The sequence below is a fragment of the Anser brachyrhynchus genome (genome assembly GCF_964034855.1).
Source record: "Anser brachyrhynchus genome assembly, chromosome: 1".
Taxonomy (NCBI): domain Eukaryota; kingdom Metazoa; phylum Chordata; class Aves; order Anseriformes; family Anatidae; genus Anser; species Anser brachyrhynchus.
Window position 1 is genome coordinate 25209190 of NC_137694.1, and position 20779 is coordinate 25229968.

General features: G+C 40.6%; 1 protein-coding gene across 4 annotated transcripts in view; it reads right to left on the minus strand.

Moving 5' to 3' along the window:
* The window catches only part of CPED1 (cadherin like and PC-esterase domain containing 1), a 150447-nt gene extending 130022 nt beyond the window's left edge, over positions 1–20425 (minus strand). Inside the window, exons 1-4 of one of the 4 annotated variants that reach the window (XM_080590753.1) lie at positions 20263–20424; positions 20044–20165; positions 19294–19775; positions 7724–7910 (exon numbers count right to left, since the gene is read on the minus strand). In XM_080590753.1, the coding sequence (XP_080446879.1) occupies positions 7724–7910; positions 19294–19545 (439 nt within the window). In that variant the 5' untranslated portion in view covers positions 19546–19775; positions 20044–20165; positions 20263–20424. Of the gene's footprint in view, positions 1–7723; positions 7911–19293; positions 19776–20043 lie in introns of all 4 variants that reach the window. The other 3 variants (XM_080590755.1, XM_080590754.1, XM_080590752.1) reach the window with 3 other exon arrangements.
* Positions 20426–20779: the final 354 nt, after the last annotated feature.

Consider the following 20779-nt stretch of genomic DNA (forward strand, 5'->3'; position numbering starts at 1 on the left):
ACGGGACTGCTGCAGGCTTCTGGCAAGGCTTCTCCCAGCACTTATATTAGATCATCATATGACATTTGAGAATAGACACATGCATTTAAAAGCTTGTATACCTACCCCTTAACCTCGTATTTCTTTATTTTCAGTGGATTTGCACATTGTTGCTTTCCCTTGGCCGTGTTAATCTGCCTGGACACTGGTGTTTTTCAGATTCTATTAACATGACATAATTTATTCCAGCAAAGTTTTAATTTTAGCTCACTGTGTAATCGGTGTGTAGTATTTTAGTTATTGTAAATTCTATGTCAGCTCAATAGATGCCACTCTCTGTTGGACTGTATGTTCTGTTTACATGGATAAAAAGAACATTCAAAGAAAGATATGTTCAGTAACTTTATGACTAAATGCTATCTTTTGTTTTTAACTTTAGAAAGATCAATGGCCATGCATTTTTTTTAATTAATGAACAAATAAAGAATTTCTCTTCCTCAAGGAAGAGAGTGCTTTTGAACCAGGGTTTTTAGTACAATTCTACAGAGGGTTTATTTTAATGATACAAAGAAACAGCTTGTATGCTTTTCTGCTAGAAAACATGAATATGTTCTGCTAATAATTAGGAAGGAGAATACATATTGTTCTGAAAAATATACAATGCCTTTACATTGTCTAACAAGAAACCACAGCATCACGCTAGAGAACAGCATTTATCTGGGTATGCCAGAAACTAATCTGTCTTGTGTTGCAACCAATGATGCCTGTGGCATGAGATTAGGCAGCCACTTTCAACTGCATAGCAAATAGCCAGGCTTAATTTCAAAAAGCAAAATTAAAAAGTGATCAAGACAGTACATGTTTCTGGTATACATTTTTTTTTCCTAAAACTATACGAACTATCATTTTAAGGAAGCAGAACAAATTTAACAAACATTAAGTATGCTTGTAATTCAGTATGCTCTGAGGATAACCACATTTCTAAGTATTTTGCTTGTTTAAGGAATTCCTTGCTTAACAACATACAAAAAGAATGCCTCTGAAATGTATGTTTTACTTGTCAAAACCTTGTGCAGGACTCACATGACATGTATTTTGCATTAAGAAACCAACTGTTTTGTATACTGTATACTTGTACCGAGAATTAACAAAAATGATTTTTGGAAAAGCAATTACATCTGCTAGATATGTGTATATGCATGTATTTGTATTGTAACACACAACATACTTCTGTGGCTAGCCTCATCATTATTATTTGGCACAATATTTTAAATGGCTTATTTATGATGGAATGATCTTGTGCTTTTGCTGGCATGCTAGGATCTCGAGTCCTGCTTATTTAACCTTACCTCCACAGGATTGTTTACACTTTCAGAACCTGATTTCAATTTACTTTAATTTTCTCAGAGACTTTTGTATTTATAAAAGCTGAGCATCTAGTGACCTCTCTATTCCTGACATTTCCTTTACTCTCCACTACGAAAAAGAACAAAAACCCCAGTGTCTCATTTCTGTTCCAAAAAAACTAAACTGCTTCCTTCAGTGGGTTGGTCCTTGTAATTGAAAATGGCAACCAGATGTTTACAGAACACACCAGCAATTTTCCTTGAGGCCTTTACTCTTTATAATTGTTTGCTAAAGTTAGTTGGATTTCATGGAAACTTGTCTGAGGCTGTAGAAAACAGCAAATCATATTTCTTACTAACTCTGAACAATGAAAAGTAAAAAATGAAATGGAAGTTAGAACTAATGCTACCTATTCCTGTTAATGAATTTCAAACTCCATAGATAACCACTCACTTGAGGAAATTTGGTTCTCTTAGGACTGATTTTTACATACCAACCCATGAAAACTATTTGTATTTCAGAATATGTCATTTGCTTTCTACCTTCTCCAACTTTAGCTGGCCTAACTGTATGCACCACTGATTTTGGTCCCTTCCCCTTTTCTCCCCTCCTTTTAGGAATATTTTCTCATAGACATCCCTTCCTTCCTTTCTTCCTTTCTTCTCTCCCTTTTCTTCCTTTTTTCCTTTCTTCTCTCCTTCTCTTTCTCTTTCTTTCTCTCTTTCTCTCTCTTTCTTTCTTTTCCTTCCTTCCTTCCTTCCTTCAAGAAGTTTTGCATTTTAAGAAGATGCAGAAGAAGATGCTGCAAACTACATGTTGCTTGTTCCTCAGTTAAAGCCCTGACTCACAGGTGATTTGTACCTGGAATCTCTCCACCTGGTTTAGAAATCAATGCATTTTCCCTGCTCGGTTTCTTATCTACCTCATTTTCTTATGGCTAGTCAATAAACCTCAAGAGGTCTATGAGTCCATCTTGTTTCCCCACAAGGGAACACACTTGACCCAATAAAATCTCCTTACTTATTTTTTTAAAGACCGTTAAGAACTGATGCTCCACAGCTCCAGGGAATGCTTGTGATTACTTCACTGGCTTTACCCCCCAAAAGCTTTCCTAGTATCTAAACTATTTTCAGTTGTTATATTACTTTATGACCTATTTACTATGGACACAAAGTACAGATTATTCTTTTTTCTTCCTTAGCAGCAGCCTTTTTCACATTTTTTGTTAGCAAATATGTTCCCCCAGTTGTCTCAGCCTTCATACTCATTTAAGAACATTTCTGTGTCCTCCTGTCTCTTACCCCTCCTCTAATTCTCACTACATTTGCTGATATAGTAAGTCCTGGAAAACAAATAGTGAATGCCTGACAGTCACCAGACATGGCCTTAGGGGCCTCTGAAACCCGTGGCTGTAGTTTAGACTAATTAGCAGCCCTAAGGAAAGTATTGCTGGGCGCACTTATGAAGTAGCACTTCTACAAGTTCCTACCTTGCTGCTGGCCAGATGTCGGCAATTCAGCTGTTTCTTCTGCTGATTTGGCCTCTGGTCAAATGTATGAGCAGTGAGGAGTACTAGAGGTGATACAATATGCTAAAGTAACAACATAAAAATATACATCAAGAAGCATGTAGTTTCATCCTGGTTGTGACAGTGACTTATATGGTTTTTAACCTTGTTTCTGCTTCTCTAATGCTGGTGTGGTAATATTTCTCTGCCTCTTAGGCCTAGTGTGAATAGAATTGCACAAACACAGACATTTTCTTCCTGTGGAAAATGTAGATTTTCTTTAAAAAGCAATTTTTCCAAAGAACGCTCAAGAAAACAAAATTTAAAAAAAACAAAAAGGCAATGACTGATTTGGAAAAATGGTTTTTCATAGAATCAAGGCAGAATTTTCTTTCATCTTTCCCCAACTGCTTCTCCAGTCATGCACCATCCAGAGAGAGTCAGAAACCCGCAGCTAGCAGCACTCCACATCTCCTGCACACCTGTGCCTGCTCCTGCAGGCTCATGCTTCCTGATGCTCCCCACAAAGCACCTTTTCCAAGGAGCAACCAGTGGGTGCAAGAAAGCACCAGGGTGCTCTGTAGAGAGCCAAGGATGGAGGCAGCAGAAACCATACCCGCTGGAACAATTCAACAATCCTCAAATCAGCGTTTTACAGCAGAATGATTTATGTCTGAACATATTCAGACTGTTTTAGCAGTGACGCTTTATGCTCTACTTGCTGTAATATCTAAGTAACACTATGGGATGCCACCTTAAATGCCAGACAGATCTCTTGACCCTAGCACATAAAGGGGAGAGCCAAGATTCACTTGCATTGGCTCACACTGGTCTGTTGCCTCACTCATCCCTTCCTGAGCAGCTCCACCCAAGCACCACTCCCACATCTGCAAAAAGCCAGATCATCCTCATAGTCAGTGGCTGGAAGCAGGGCTTAATTTACGCAGCCAAGTAAACACAGCATGCTCTTAAAATGGCAAAAAACAGAACCGAGTTCAATGCAATCATACTGATAAAGTCAGGAAATAGGAAATAACTTCAGATCCAATACACATTGCAATATATGTAAGTTTTAGGATATGGATAGTATATGATCTACACCAAACAATCTCATATGAATGAATATGATGTGAAGCTAGTATTGATTTCAGCTGAAATAAATATCAAGAATTATTGACCCAGGAGGCAAATATTGACCAAAGCTAAGATGGGTTATCCTATGGAACAATAAATCAGAAAACAAAAAGAAAAAGAAATCAATATGTGTACTATAACAATCTTTGTAACACTTTGGCTAAAATTTCATCTTCACTGGATGTCACTCAACTTGCAAACAGAAGCCTTAGAAAAGCTCAAAGAGCTCACTGTAGTATTCTACAAATAGGAAATAATGTAAAATCAATACTATGGAAATGGTTTATGATATATATATTTTTAAAGTTATCCACTGCAATTGCACAAACTTTCACCAAATTATTAAAATTAAAACTCTAATGTGGCAGGGAGCAGATAGTGTTACACTGCACTCAGTTTGCCAGCAGCCTGAATAGGTGTGCTTTTTCCCATGGCCAGCTATCATCAAGGCTGTGCAGAATCTTTTCAGTTCCAAAGGCTAGCTGTAACAACAGAATTTTGTATGCTATTGCAGAATGAATTTTAAACTGTCTGGCCATCTTTGCAGCATACAGCTGCACATGTTTTTCAGAGCCTGAAGTTTTCTGAGCTTTGCATAAGTATTAGTAAAGGTGAAGAATTGAGAAATGAAGTAGATGCCTATCAAGGGAGGGTCACCACTGACAAAAAAGTCAGGCATATGGAGCAGAGGACAGAAATTCTGACAGCTCCAAAAAGAAAAATATAAGTAGTTCATTTCTTTCTTTCTTTCTTTTATTTCTTAGATGTCATGTGAGGAAAGTATGGAGTTCAGGAAAGATTCAGACAGCAGTCAGCAATTATGGAACATTATTTTTGGAAGGCAGAAAGGCATTTTGGTGCCACAAATTTCTGAAATAAAATTTTCCTTGGGAAAAACACTGTGAAAATGTTGGCAGAGCATCACAGAGCCATAGGGACCCACAGACACCCCCCCCCCCTTTTTTTTTTTTTTTTTTTCTGTGGCCCCAGAGATGAGAGCTTCTTAGGATGGGAGGACAGAAAAGAAGGCAGAAGACTCTGGAAAATATTTGGAAGGTTCTTCTCTATCATTTACTACTCTGGGAGAACCTAAGTGTGCTCTGAACCAAGGTGGCCCATCCCACTCACCTCTCATAGAACAAAACCACTCTGTTCCGGGCTGAGGGAAAGCAGGCAAACCTACTAAGGAGAAAGCCCAGAGGTGTGGGGATTTCTCACTCTTTCTTCTGATTCTGAACTATTCTTTTCTGTGAGGCTGCATGACACCAGTTTCAAACCCCCTCCAAGGCTGTGGAAAAAGCAGAACCTGTTCCAGAGGCTCTGCCTGTATGAGCAGATTCTTGTATTTTAGGAAAGGAGGAGGAAGGAAGGAACAAGACATGAAACACACCTGCCTATACTACCTGGTATCTTTATGATCAGCTATTATCCAGCCTTATTTTAACTGCCTGCTTTGCTATGAAGTTATCGCAGATACTGGGGATACTCACCATGCCTAAACAGGTCTACCCCAGCAGCAGTTGCATGTGCGAGGTACCAGTCCCAGCTCCCTACAAAATTTGACTGTCCCGTCATCTGCTACCAAATCAGGAGCATCTCCCTATCTCCATCCTAGCAGCAGACTGAGATATGTTAAACCTTACAGCAAAACCAGCTCATTTAGGGCTGCCACAAAAGGAAGACTGAAAGCAGCTCAGAGCAGGCACAGATATCATCAGTCTGTGGGCTTTTCCCTTCACGTGGGTTTAATTGGAAAGGAACAGGGAAAGCACAGCTACTTTTTATCATGCAAAGCTGCTTAAGAATTTACTGACAGAAGTATTTTTCAGTGAAAATTAGGGGTTTTAATAAGTTGTACTTGACTGCAGAAAGCGTCTATACAGATTTTTCATAGGAAACCCATAAACCACAGTCTCTTTGCCTGGAAAAAAAAATAAAAAAGAAGGTATGCTTTTCCTTTTTAGCCAACTACCCGCCAGTTACCAAATCTCAAAATGTTTTGGTTGGTCTGAAAGAAACAAAAAAAATTCCACTGAAGAAAACTATTCCCCTGATATTTCCATCTGGCAGTGATAAATTCAAAACAGTGCTGCAGCCCCGGTGTGGAGGTTCTCTCTGGAAGATCAGAGCTGTCACACTTCAGTTTCAAACAGGAGCAGAACTGGTCCCAGAATTAATAGTAGGCCAGTACAAAAAAGTTAGGAATGTTTTGTGGGGAATTTTTTTTCCATATATGACTTCAGCTAGACTCTTGGCTCACAGCCATTCTAAACAAAAATCCTTTCAAAATCAGACTGAACTTTCAAAATACATGAGTAAGATGGACTGCACTGAAACTGCACAAAAATAAAAGCAGCAGGTAGAGCTGCAAAATAATACCAAGTAAGAAGGAATAACTTTTTATAGATTTTCTGTAACACTCGTGATCTGTGTTTCTCAGTCCTTTATCTGTATCTTTTTAATAGAGGTTCCAAGGAGCACATTTTAAATAAATTATAGTACTCCTATTAGGAAAATGTTATGACAAAGCATAGCTCAAAATACCCTTCTCCAAAACATGGTTTATCAAGTTCTATCCCATCCAGAACATTAAAAGCCTTCATTTACTGGCAAAGAAAAATAACTCCAAGCATAACTTGTTTAATTCTAAGAAAAGATCATTGGTTCGGTATGTAGACATGTTCTTTTACTTACTTGTGTTTTTCAAACATAACTTTAAAGCTAGGCGCTTACATAACAGGGAAAAATTAAAGGCAGACCTATGTTGCCATGAAATGGAATTAGTAAATTCCATTACTCTTTGTCTTAAGCTGGAAAGCATCTGACTTTTTTCCAATACATCTAACTTCTGCTGAAAGCTGTAGGATGTTTCTGGAAAATACCTAAAATCTTTTTATCTTTTTTTTTTTTTTTAATTACTGGAAAAATACTACAGGAAGTACTGATACTAGGTAGACTGTAAAATATAAATATCCACAGTTAAGTTGAATTCTACAGAGGCACTGTTTGCAGGGTAAAAAACTGTATTGCAGAACCTGAACCTGAGTTGATTACTGTAGCAAAATTTAGTACAGTGATTTTTTCTCCAAGGCCTAGATGAGCCTGGCATACCCACTTCCGTGGCCATTTGAAACAGAAGTATTTCACATAGATGGTGAAATACACATTGCCCCAGAGGTGCTGCCTTGTCTCTGTGGCCCATTTGACATTAGCGAAGCCTGCAGACCTGCTGTGTCCTGTCACTCTGAGATGGAAAGTACACAAGGCATGGAGTAACTAAAAGGTGCCTTTGAAAAAAGATTAAAATAGAAGACAACAAGGTGCAGACAATTTACTAGTACTTGGTGCAGCCTGCCAAGAAAACTGGTATCTCATTTTCAAGAAAGTTTCTAGAAGACAGTTGAAATTTGTGGTGGAATTTTGAGTAGCCTAAAACATGCTGAATAAGTACTTTTTTCATCTATTAAACTATTCATTATATTGATGAAGTCAGTGTGTGAACTCATCAGGAACTGAAGTGATCTGACTTGGTTCTCAAGACTATGTTCAATTACTTATGCATCTTTATAGAAGGAAGTTTCTAAATACAAGAATAATTTAATTGTGAAAAACTAGTTGCATAACTGGGCAGGGTTTGAATATGGTTTGTATCCTTACTTATATTGAGAATGTATAAACTTTACCTCTGTGGAAGAATACTAGATCAATAGCTAACAATTAGTAATTAACGCGTTAATTAAGTCAATTTATTCTTACTGTGATAAGGGCCCTCATGTCTCAGATCTTCCATCAGTCTCCTGTTTTCAAGGACTGTGACTGCATATCCATGTTTTTTCAGGATGCGCTCACAAAGCTGACGCTCAGTTTTACTATGGGCAGGAGGTGCATACAGAATTGCTCTTCTCGTACGGCTTCCAAAGTACTGGAGAACGGAGTCTTCGATCTACAGCAAACAATGCAAAGACAGTGGTTGTAAGATAGGACACTTTTCAGGAGCATAATACATAGTCATTATTTTTCTCAAAAAAGATACTAGCAACTTATAGTGACATTTTGGGAAGTATTTCTAGTATAATCAGGGATTTTTGCCTTATATAAGGCATAAAAACAGGATGCTCCATGTGGGAAACAGGTCACTAATATCTGGAATTGTCTAGCTATTCTTTTGCAATAAAACCACCATTAACAAACAAGATTTTCTTTTGGTGAAAAGTATTTGCCTTTAGGATTGAAACATACCAGCATTTAAGGGATTTAATTCAGGATGCTAAGTTAGTTCTTGGCAAGTTCAAGAATTTCAAACTAGCAGCAGTCAGCGGTATCTGCTTCAAAAACAAAGTCATTCCATGCCTTCTAATTTTAGTAAGTTTGTCACTGGACATAGGAAGTTTTACACAAACAAGGCACCACCATTTTTGCACAGATCACGCTGAAAAAAAAGAGACATGTTTTGACATAAACAAATGTCATTCAAGATGTGTCCATTTTCTTTATAGGCCTGGGATCTAGTGTTAAAGTCACTGTCTCAGTCATCTGTTCACCAACTACAAGATGCAGTTTTAAATTACACTTGGCTAAAGTGAAAGCTTCTCCATGGCAGCGAGGGATACAAACTATTTTAGACTCCTGAAATCCTAATGCTATTTCTGTTTGTGTTCCAGAACAAACATCCCTTGTGGAAAGGATCTGTGTAATTGACAAGGGGACCCTGAAAATTATCTAGATACAACACTGTCAGAGTCTTCTACGTGCAGTTGCTAAATGCAATCCAAAACTACTTTAGTCATTGGGATATTCAAACAAATGGTGATCACATGCTGGTCGGAAGAAGCACAAATAGTGGTGAAGTCACAGGAATTACATTATGTAACCTGGTCAGATGTCCTCCCTGTCCTTGCAGTACTTTTAAAACACATCAGTCCTGCAGTAAGCTAGTGCTAGGCTCTGAGTGCCCTTTCCCCACCTCAGCCTGCTCCACTTACTTCTCTCCCACTTTCACCCCTCCCTCCTCTTCTCTTATCTTGTCTCCTTCCTGCCCCTCGAGTAACTCCAGCAGCTGCTGGCAGCCGTTCCTCTCCATTTCCCTGGTCTCCTCCCTCCCTCTCTGTTCCTAAATCCAGCCCTTGTCCTGGCTCCCCCTCCAGCACTGCCTCTCTCCCTGCCACTGCCTCGTCCAGAGCAATGCTGCTGCATAGCATTACAGGCTGTTCAGCCAGATGTTTCCCACTTTCCATTTCACTCATATCATGGAAGAAAATCAGTGAAAAGAGACACCTCCAGCTCTATTTTGCAAGCAAATCCAATTTTCCATCCCACGTGTTATGCAATGGCCAGTATTGCAGGGTGAACCAAGGACACATGAGAAGCACTGGGGGACTGCAGCCCAGGACACATTCGTGTCTGGCTTTTGGCTTGCAATCGCTGCTTGTCCTGCAGACGTCCCTCCCTGTGCAGCTGAGGGTGTTTGCTCTCTGGCATGAGTCCCACCTTGAGCTTTGCTGCACTGTGTGTGCACCCTTCTTTCACATGCAGTTTTAACACTTCGTGTGTAGCTCATAAAAGCTGCTGCCAAAACATACCTGTCTTTGCAAAAGCCAAGCCTCTTGCAATGTCACTCCTTAAGCGCTCTGCTTAAAACAAACAGTAATAGCATCTATTATGAGAGTCCCACAATCATTTTATTTTCCCCTCCAAGTGATGGTCCCGCAGACTCTGCCCCAGCATGGCTGCCGCCTCACAGCACACGCCTCTTGCACCAGGCCTTGGCGGGACCTGATGCTCTCTCACAGTGTGAGCAGCTTCTCCTCTTCCCCGAAATGTTTTCTTTTTGTTTGTTTGTTTTCTTTGTTTGTTTTCTCATGATTAGCAGCTTCACATCCTTCTTTAGTGTTCCTCTGCTCCCCAGTAACTAAGCTTACTTCATCTTTCAAGGGGGCAGTCCCCCTCTCTGCCTTCTTGCCTGTGAGGCACTGCGGGCTGGGAAGGGACAACCATGGAGGCCCCTGGAGCCCTGTGGTCCTTGGGGATGGAAGCCTCTGTCCGTGCCAGCCTTATCACATTTCTCCTGCTTGTCCCAGGGGAAGGGGCAGGCTGGCCAGCACTTCAGGTTGCAGGTGTCTGAATCCTCCTCAGGCCGCACGTAGTGGGTTTACACAGCAAGATTTTGGTAGCATGAGGCTGAAAGGGTGGCTTCTGTGAGCAGAATACAGAAGCTGCTCACTGTTAGATCAGAGACAGGTTCAGCCAGCTCCAAAGGGTCCCACCGCTGCCCAGAGCTGAGCCAATAAGCAAGGTTGTTTGCACCTCTGTCAGAGCAGATTTAAGAAGGGAAAAAAATTGCTGTGCAACAGTGGCTGGGAGAGTGAGGAGTGAGAACCAGCCCTGCAGACCCCCAGTTCAGTGCAGAAGGAGGGCAGGAGGTGCTCCAGGCACACAGCACAAGTTCCTCTGCAGCCCGTGGAGAGGCCCCTGGTGGAGCAGGCTGTCCCCCTGCAGCCCATGGGTCCCACACGGAGCAGATCTCCACGCTGCAGCCCGTGGAGGAGCCCCCGGTGGAGCAGGTGGATGTGGCCTGGAGGAGGCTGCGGCCCATGGAGAGCCCCCGCAGGAGCCAGCCCGGGGCTGAGCTGCAGCCCATGGAGAGGAGTTGACACAGGAGCAGGGGGTCTGGGGGGAGCTGCCGCCCGTGGGGGACCCGTGCTGGAGGAGTTTGCTTCTGGGGGATGGACCCCGTGGTACGGAGCCCTGTGGGAGCTGTTCTTGAAGAGCTGCTGCCTGTGGGCAGCCCCCGCAGGCTCAGTTCAGGAAGGACGGCATCCCGTGGGAGGGACCCCACGTGGAGCAGGGGCAGAGAGTGACCATGAAGGAGCGGCGGAGACGAAGTGCTGTAGACTGACCACAGTCCCCATACCCCCTTCCCCTGCGACACTTGGGGGGAGGAGGTAGAAAAGGGTGGATGAGGGAAAGGTGTTTTTAGTTTCTTTTGTTTCTCACTTCTTTGCTTGTTAGTAATAGGCAATTAATTTTACTGATCTCCTACACTGAGACTGTTTTGCCCATCTCGATAACTGTTGATAAATCTCCCTGTCCTTGTCTCAACCCTTGAGCCCTTTTCTATCGTATTTTCTCCCCCTTTCCCTTTGCGGATGGGGAGTGAGAGGGCAGTTGTGGTGGAGCTCAGCTGCCCACCTGAGTAAAACCACACTGGTCTAGGAGGAATGCCCATCTAGGAGGAACTGGCAGGCCTGACTGTGAACAGGCTGTCCTGAACCTCAGCTCCTGCTGCCCAGGCACTAAGAGATTAACCACTTTTATCTGCTAGCTTTCTAAAAAACGATGATGGGATCTTTGGGACACTGAGACAACTTGGGGTCCTAAATTTAACAGCTTGACCTGAAGTCTAATCTGATGCTACTAAATAACATGAAGTAACACCTTTTATGGTCCATACTTGAGATCCATATATATATAGTGTTGCCAAATTTATTTCCTCTGCCCTTTCCTTTCAGAGCTATTTGCAGTCCAGGTTACAAGACGCAATGTGTCTTTTCTGTTCTCTTGCCAAGCCACTGCACTGCAGTGCAAGGTAGGATGGGTTTTCTTTATCTGTGTTTCAGTTCCCTGTTAGCTACACAAAATTAAAAACGTTCTGGCCTACTTGATGCCTGTAGCAAGTGATTCCATAATTTCTTCCAAAGCTCTACATAAAATGCCTTACATCACTAGCCATGCTGATCTAGTTATTACTAGATGTATTTAAGAATTTCCAATATTATAGCAGTAACAGTCATGTTTCTACACTTAAAGAGTCTGCTGGTTTTTATAAGATGTTTCTCAGTCATAAAAATGCAGTCTGGGCAGAGTTGGTATAAAAGAAGTAGGGTGCAACAGAGGAAAATAAGCTGTTCACATATTTTGACATTTTATGGTCCTGATTTTTTTTTGACATTCCTATAACTTTAATGTACAGCAGGCATACACACACGCACACAAAAGATCAAAAGGATCAATAACATTTTGAGTATTTAAGTGTTAAATGGACAAATGTTTTCATGCCCAGGCCATTTTTTCCTCTTCCTCAATTTCAAATTTCAGGCTATTTCAGGCTATTTGTTGGCAGCTCAGTTTATTATCGATTCAATATACCTATGTGAAAAGGATTGTTTAAGAACATCTGTGGTCCACGTCTTACCTAGGGAATAGTGCGGCTGTCTCCACTGAAATTAATGAGGCTTTACAACAAAGCTGAGATTTCCCATATGATATAGGATGAGGTCTATGTCAGCTTTGACATGATATACCTGCTCTTACAGCTTGCAAGTCATTGCCCTTAACTGCGTCACTGATCTCATTTTAGTGCAATTGGCTGTTACACAGATGATCCACAGACTTAGCAACCTGGTCTAAAAAATCATGATGGAGTCGAAAGTGAATAAAAATGCACCCAAAAAAAATAATCGTAATTTTGATTCCTATTTATAGCATGACCCAAAAAACACAGAAGAAAGCAAACTGAGCTCCATAAAGTATATTGTGTATTTTTTAAAAATGTAATCAAATACATATTCCTCTGAGGTCTTAACAAAGTAGATCAACAGCTCAGTTTACATAATACGAAAGCTCAAAATTACGTAACTGTCTTTGTCTGACTGAAAATAGACATCCACTATCTGAGTTGTACTTCTTAATTCTGTCGTCTACCTGCAAGTTCAGCATGGCTGTGAAGTTCTTTGTTAAAGAGAAAATGTTTTGACATGTTACTTTAAACCAGTTTATCCGATTCTAGGTTATGAATGTATAAGGATACAATAGATTTTATTAGTCTCTGAAGATGTCCTCTGTTTTACAGAATTTCTGGTTTGTTCCAAAAATCCAGAATTTGGTCAGTAATTAAATCTACAATATATAATTACTGTTGTAGTTTGGGACAATTAGAAAGTAGAAAAGATATTTCAAGTCGAGAGGAGAAAAACAGTTCCTTGGCATTTTTTCGGATTCCAAGAAGATTGTATAATTCCATAAATATTGATGCATTGTCTCTCCCTGGCAAGGAAGTAAATATACAGTTTGAACAGTTGCCAGAGAATTTCACTGACCATCATTTCAACTGCAGAAAAAAATATTCTTCCTAAAATAATGTCCCAACTCTTGTTTGCCTGACCTTTTTTTTTTTTTTCAGGAAAGAACTCAAAAAACTGTGAATCATCTTCTCAGCTACCCAGTTCTGGTGGTGTTAGTCCCTGTGTCAATTACAGGCAGCCTCTCTTTTACACCAAGCTTGCCAAGGCTGTCAGAGCTTTGTCCAACAGCTTCAAATAATTTGACTGCAACTTTTACACACTGCTTTCTAAGGATACTGGGCTTCTGCAAAATAGATACACAAACCACTATGCAAACTGAAAGCCCTTGGCATATGAAAGGGGAGTGTAAAAGAAATACCGGGAAAGAGAAGCAGTCTTACATAAACAACACCAGCATTATTGGTGATATTCACAGGCAGAGAACTGCCTGAAATCCCGTTTAGGCAGCAATGGCACCTTCACTGCTAAATACTGTCTAGCACAACAAAATTACAAAAATCTATGACTGGGACTCGCAGGCATTCCCATACTAATATTAGCTAACATTAATGATAATAAGATCTTAGCATGTGGTTCTAATGCCCTAAGTGGTTCATTTACAGGACTGTGCAGACCTTTATTAATTCCAAATGTGACTTTTAAATTCTTTTCCGTGTTTGCCTAAAAGTTCACAGAAGTAGTAAGTTGTTCATATTACTGTTGTATTTGAAGTGCGCATAGCTCCTTTATCAAGAAGTCACAGAGAAGTTAATTTCCTGTTTCACTTTCTGGAGGACATTTAAATGTGTTGGCTTTAAGTTCTGTTAGATTTCCTAATCAGAAAGGACTGGGTTGTAGAATGAAACAGTTGGAATGTAATTCTGCTTCCAATTGTTTGCTGAGCAAATACAGAACAAGCGACTAAATTATCAGCACTACTTTGATGGCTGGTTTCTGATGACTTCATAAATCCGTGAGCAAAACTGGAGTTATTTGCACAGCCATCACCAGCACTCTAGGCTAGAAGTACTGAACTAAATTTTCAAAAATGCCTTTGCTTTATGATTGCATGTTGTACCTGGTACCAACTGTCTTGTATTGGGAACAAATGATGAGCCAAATCCTACCATCTTATCAAAATAGGTGATTTTTTAAGGAAAGGACTCCAGTGAAGCATAAGTCCTCCATGTCCCTCCCTCCACTTGCTGCCAATGCATCCTTCTCAAAGCTCCCTTCCTGTAAAGAGTCTCCACCCTGCTCCTCTTTCCTGACTACTACCACAATAGCTGAGCTCTTTATCACCAAAATATCTTGAGCTATCTGCACAAAATATCTGTGCAGTAAAAGTAACTGTTTCGTCAGTGCCTCTTGCATTTTACATTGAAAAGGGGGGAAGAAAAATCTCCTGCTTTCGTAGGATGCAATGTGAATGTGGTATAATTCCAAGGAAAGCAGTTGATAACACTAGACCATCTGTCAATTGCTTTCTTTTAACTGAGGTTTCGTAGTAGCCAAGTTTTCCACTTCCTTTTTACTCTTGTGAAAAAGAAAATAAATGTCTTTTTTAAAATTAAATTTACATTTAAAATGTATCAAACCTTATTATGCATAATGCAATCTTTTCTATCCAGAGCTCTCACCCTACTCCATTTCTGCATAATAGCAGAAATCACCCCTTCTCATTCTATCACCCAGCTTCATTTATTCTTTTTCTTCCATTTACATTTCAAAAGTTCCCACTGGCTTTGTCTTCCTTTATTTACATTTCCCTACTCATCTCCCTTTCTCTTCCCCAATACAAATCCAGCTTCTCCATGCACAATCTCATGTGACCTAGTATTTCATAGCCATAGGTCCCTACTCTGCCTCCCACGTCTGCCCCAGCCAGTGCCTCCTTTCCCCATGCCTTCTTCCATGATGTTCCCCTCCTGCCATCTTCCTTCCCTGCCCATTCTATCTGAAGCATATAGCACCAAAAATCAATAGGAAAAAAAAAAAAAAGCATGTCTTTTGAGGGTGAAGTTCATCGAGTCTGTTTTTAAATATCTGTGTTAAGCCGAGATGAACTTTGCATTTGAAACAGTTATTTCCACTGACTATGAAGTCTGGACTTCTGGCTCTGACCAGATAGAAAGTACCACTCAAGGAAAAAGAGGATAATCCCATTCTGTTTTTCCAAAGCTCTGGTAACAATTTCTCAGTTCTTCAGTCTTTGACTCTACCACATAGATACCTGGGCCTATAACGTGTGAAAGACATTCAACAAGATCTTCCTTTAGATCTTGGGGTTATTACTAAACCACGATAACCGTGATGTTTGTCTTTTCCTTTTTTCCTTTTTTTTTTTTTCCTTCTACATAATACCTTGGATATATGGCCACATCCAGGCTGTTATTACCCTGCATCTTTCATATTGTCCACACCCAGTAAGTTATATCCTACCCTATAAGTTCAGAATGCTCAGATGTAAAATCAATTCCTTATTCTTGATCTTTGTTCACCTCATTATAGCTCCTCCTGGAGATATATCTATTATATAAGGGATAGGTTGAGGGCCTTGAAAACAGAGACAGCCTTTTTTCACTGTTCCTCTTATCTTTCATTTCCTAAGATGCTAGCCTTACCCACTCATTAAATTCTCCTATAACCAGCTGCTTGTCTTGTTTATTTACTTTTTGTCAGGTGGCCCTAAATAGCCAGGGGATGTGAGGAAAGGCTCTTAAGCATATCCATGAAATAATCTCCTTCAAGACCCATCTTAAAATTTGAGATTTTAAATCTCCTTTTTTATACATTGGCCACAGCTAGAGAACTAGTATGCCAAAACAATGCCTAGGATGTGCAATACTGTCACGCCGCTTCCTCACAATAGTGGAGGTACTGTGTTTAACTGGGCAAGCACACTGCTGTGCAGAGACACCTAAGTTGGCTCTGGATGAATTAATTCAGAGAGTGTAAATGCAGCTGTGACCAGCCAATTAGCTCTTCTCAGAAGTGGCTGTGAAGCAAAGCTAAATCACTTCAGTGTAATGGTTTTACATCTGTCTGGTACCAAAGGTATTTCTGGTACTGTGCCATACAAGCCTACCCACTGGGCTTGTTTAGGCTTTTGTTGTTGATGTTGATACCAGTTTCAGCTTAGATACTACAGCACCACCTCTCCTCCGTATTATATACATTGGCAAATATTTCCTTGTGCAAGAGGTAAGTGTGGCTGGCAGAACCTGAAGACAGCCTACTGCTGCATGTGATAGCTCTCTCTCACACCTTTACTGCTAGAGATTCAGAAATAAACATTCTACTTTTCATGCTACTGATATTAGAGTTTAATTTTATACTAGCAAATGTTGACCTCTGCTCATGAGAAAATAAGGCCAGAGGATCAGCTCTCAAGAAGCTTTTAAAAATCCTGTAATGCATGATGCCTGAGAGAGAAGTACCATGAGCTCTGTCAGGCTTTCCAAGCTAGGAATGAAATCTGCGTTTTTGCAACTTATAAAAGGCAGCTTGCACTATGTTCCTGACAGTAATGGCTCCATCCCAGGGTATCCTGGATGTCGTTAAAGACACATTTACAGACCAAATTGGCAATTTCCAGCACCGTGCTTTTTCCACACTTCCATGGAACTTTCCCTTCCAAAATGAGATGAATTTTGAGATCAGAGATACAAGGGCAAAGCTGCAATTTTCTTAAAATCTTCACCTTTTCTTCCTCCCTGCTCATAAAAGGTGCTTTTTTTTTTTTTTTTTTTTTTTTTTTTAGGCAATTGTGCTATGCATACCCTGAATGGAGATATTATCAAACTTTGGAAGGAGATTTTGCATGTGCAATAATAATCATAACCAAATTCTCACAGCAGCCTCAACACAATACTGATTGTTTCTCTGAAGGAAACAAGAATTGAACCTGCCCTACCCAGTCTGAAGAGGTTCTGTGGTGTGACGTGAGATGCTTCAGCTCAAAACCCTAAAACACTGGATATTATTTAAGGAGTAGTATCTCCAGCAGGGTCTTCTTTTCCTTAAAACTTTTCTGTGAACTTCCACTTCATAAAACATGTTGAAGTGCTTCCTTTAAGCCACTGTTTACCTGTACAATATATTCTTTTAAACAAATTCACTTGCTGGAGTATTCATAGAATAATAACACGTGTGAATAATTTTCGGACTATATTTTAAAGGATTTTTCCAGATTCATAGATGAAGATTTAAACCAGGGCTTTAATGAAAACTTGTTTTCAGGCTAGTTACTGTGGGTGGCCACATGACTGTAAAATAAAACAGTGAGAAGTTTCAACCATGACATCTGTCTTAAATGTTACTGGGAAGCCAGTAAAATCAAGCAAGATAACAGTTCAGCTATTTGCAAAAGCAGTGGGCGAAAACACACAGTTCAAGAGCGCACTCTCAAAACAAAGTAGAAGAGATTTTTGGAGATGTTTGTCTTTTCTGTTCCCTGAGATTGTTATTCAGCCCGCACAACCAACAGAGCATTCTCTGGAAACAGAGAGCAGCTAACAGTAACATCCCAACATGTGCAAGACATTTTGTTCATAATGCTCTAGAGGAAACTTTCAAGACAAATAGGGAGCCAGCTACGGGTGGTCTTCAGAATGTGAAGAGGAATGTGTTAGAGTAGCACAGGCCTGGAAAACATACCTATGAGGGTTAACATATGCATTTAAATCTGTACTACAGGTTCAGCATGTGTGTGATTGATAGTCACATTCAGCCATGCATGCTGGAGAGCAGTAAGTACAGCATGTTGTGTGAACATAATCTTTCTTCTTATTTCAAACAGCTAGCACACCAACTTCAATCTGCATCTTCTTCAGACAAATTGGGAAAGTAGAAATTACAAATATTTTCAGCCAAATAACATACAAGCTAAGTTTTGTCATTGTTGTACCAACTCTTTGAGATTTTAGGTAACTGAATTTAACATATGAATTTTTCATTGCCATGACAATAAGTAAAAAGGAATGGACTATGTCAAAAGTTGTATGCCCATGCAACCTACACTGTCAGATGTGCTCACTTCCCTTTAAATTGTAATTCTTCATGTCACATTGTTGAACAAACCCAAATCTGGATACCTAGTGTACTAAGGGGTCATTAAAATACAAAGTCATGACAAATGCAGTATAAAGTAGATTTCTGCAGCTCACAAGAAAGTGACCTTCATGACTCTGACCTTCATAATATATATATATATCATTTTTTTAAGACTTAAGGTTAAACCTTGCACACCAGTTATTTCACATATCTGTTCTCGATTGCAGAAGATGCACTTTACAACTGCTCTCCTAAAATCAATATTGCTGACCTTTCAGACTGTGAACCCTACCCAATCAAAGAAGAAGCCTTCTAAATCACTGTTTATTTTTAGAAACTTTGACTGCTTTATGTGGAAGCTGTCCATAGTCTGTGATGTCACAGATTTATGTTTACAGCTGTGATACAGTAATACGTAAAATGCCAGTGATATGATAATTTCACAGTGAGGGCTCTGCTGAACTATTAGCAGCACTCTGTAGGACTGAAGGAAACCTGAAGCATTTGTGCTAATGCTGATCACAGATTCCAGAGTGAAAATAACTACCTCAGTCTGGAACGTTTTCCAAGTAAAATAACAGTGTCTGCATTTGTTAGGTTTTAACACCCATCCTAGGAACCCTATGCAAAATAAACACGAGGTCAGGTAACCTAAGGACAGAGTAAAATTTGTGGGATAGAGATTCCAGAGTAAATATTGTGATTTGAAAATGTGAGAAACACTATTATTTTTTTTAATGCAGTTAAATTCAGCTTTTCGGCATAATTTCAGCACAGTTCAAAACTGACCAGCAGATAACTTTAATACAGGGCAACTACAGTCTTGCTGCTAATAACAGCCTCAGTCACTGTTCTTGAAACCCCAACTGCCTCTTGATTTACGTATCTGTACTAGAAAACCTCTGACCCTATTCCTAAAGCCAAAATAAAATATGGCCTGTGCAGCAAACTGAAATCTCTCTGGAGTCACAGAGTAATGCCGTGTTTCGGTCAAAGATTTCAGGATTCCTGTGTTAGCAACACCACACTGAGGAGCTGGTAATGGAGATGTGCTCGCACATATGCCACTGTCGTTAGATCACTCATTTGTTTGTACACAGACCTCAGACTTTCAAGCTTAGTATAATTTTAGCTGGACTCAGATGATCCTGCCAGACTCACCATCCCTCGCCATGCTAATTATTGCTCAGCACTCTGCTCCAGCTGACTTACCTTTTTCACTGCCTGTGCGTCACTGACAGGGAAGAAGCAGCGAGTGCTGCTTGCTGAGACCTCCTTGTATCTTCCTTGCTGTGTTTTACTCAATTTGTGTGGTGAAATCCCATTAACAACTGCTGAAAGGAAGCTGCTGGTCATGAGAGGAGTCAGGGTCTGGCAGAACAGACAGACAGCCACCACTAAGGCCAGGAGGAAGGGGCGAGGGCGACAAAGCCTGCGGCACCTGGGGACTTGCCCACAAACCATGGCCTCACTTCACCCTTTGCCACATTGCAGATGCTTTCGAAGTAACCACGTTCTGACAGGGTAAAAAAAAAAAAAATAAAAAAAAATTCAAAGGCAGGCTTTATCCAAAACTAGTGAGGACTTTCCTCATTTCTGCTGCTGAGTCCTTTCTTGGTGCCTGGCAAGAAGTCACAGGATCCAGAGGAGCATGGGCTTTTAAAGTATCCTCCCATGGGGTTTATGGGAATAACCTGTGGAAAAAAAAATATATAAATAAATAAAAGTGAGGAGGAATGAACAGCAGCGTGCCATGGGGTCCGTTGCAGGGAGCTGTAACAAGCCCTTCCACACTGTGCTCCCAGGAGGAGAGACCTGGTAGCAGACAGGTGAGGAGCAGAAATCCACAGCTCCAGCTCTGCAGAAGGAGCTATTCAGCCAGAAAGCAGTATCCAAGAAATCAAGAGGTTAAAGCTGAACACATTGTGTCCACATCTGAAGAGAATAAGAGAGTGTACCAACCTTGTGAACAATCGTTTGCTGTTTTTTCTCTCTTGCATTCTCAGTTCCTACTTTGTTTTTAGTTTCCTTCAGTCCAGTCCTTTTAAATTGCCTCTTTCCTGTCAGCATGCACTGATCTCTGCCTAAAAGTGATCATTTATCTGAAAACTGACAGGCTACGAAAATTTTCATTTGCATTTGTTGTGTCCAGACTGCAAGCTCAAAGTTACATTTACTTACTCGGCTCTTATCCTGTTAGAAGTTTCCCGTTCCCCTCTAATGGGCTGCTGATTAAAACCACTTGGAACAACCCTGGCTCATGATCCCAGCTCGTCTCACACACTCAGAAGGCAGGCACACGCACATACACACGCCATCTGAAGCCAGTTGGACCACAGATTTCATATAAATAAAGGCTGGACTGCTCAGAGGGTGGGGCTAAGCTAGCTGCGCTCCGGGCAGGCACGGGGCTCGGAGACGCAGCCTGAGATCCGGATGGGGAACAGGAGGTGTCCTTGCTCACGCTGCATGCCTCGAAGCCACCATCACTGCAATTTTTAGAAAACTGCTGTTACAGCAATCGGGCTAATTGAAACCATAAAAATATCTTGAAGGCAAGTAGAAATCTGAGCAGCACCTGCAATATTTTACTCCAGATTAAAAAAAATGTTGTAAAACGAAGCAGATTTACTTGGATGTGTCACTGACAAAGCAGTTGTCAGTACTTTTCCATAGTAGATATAATGTCTCATCACAG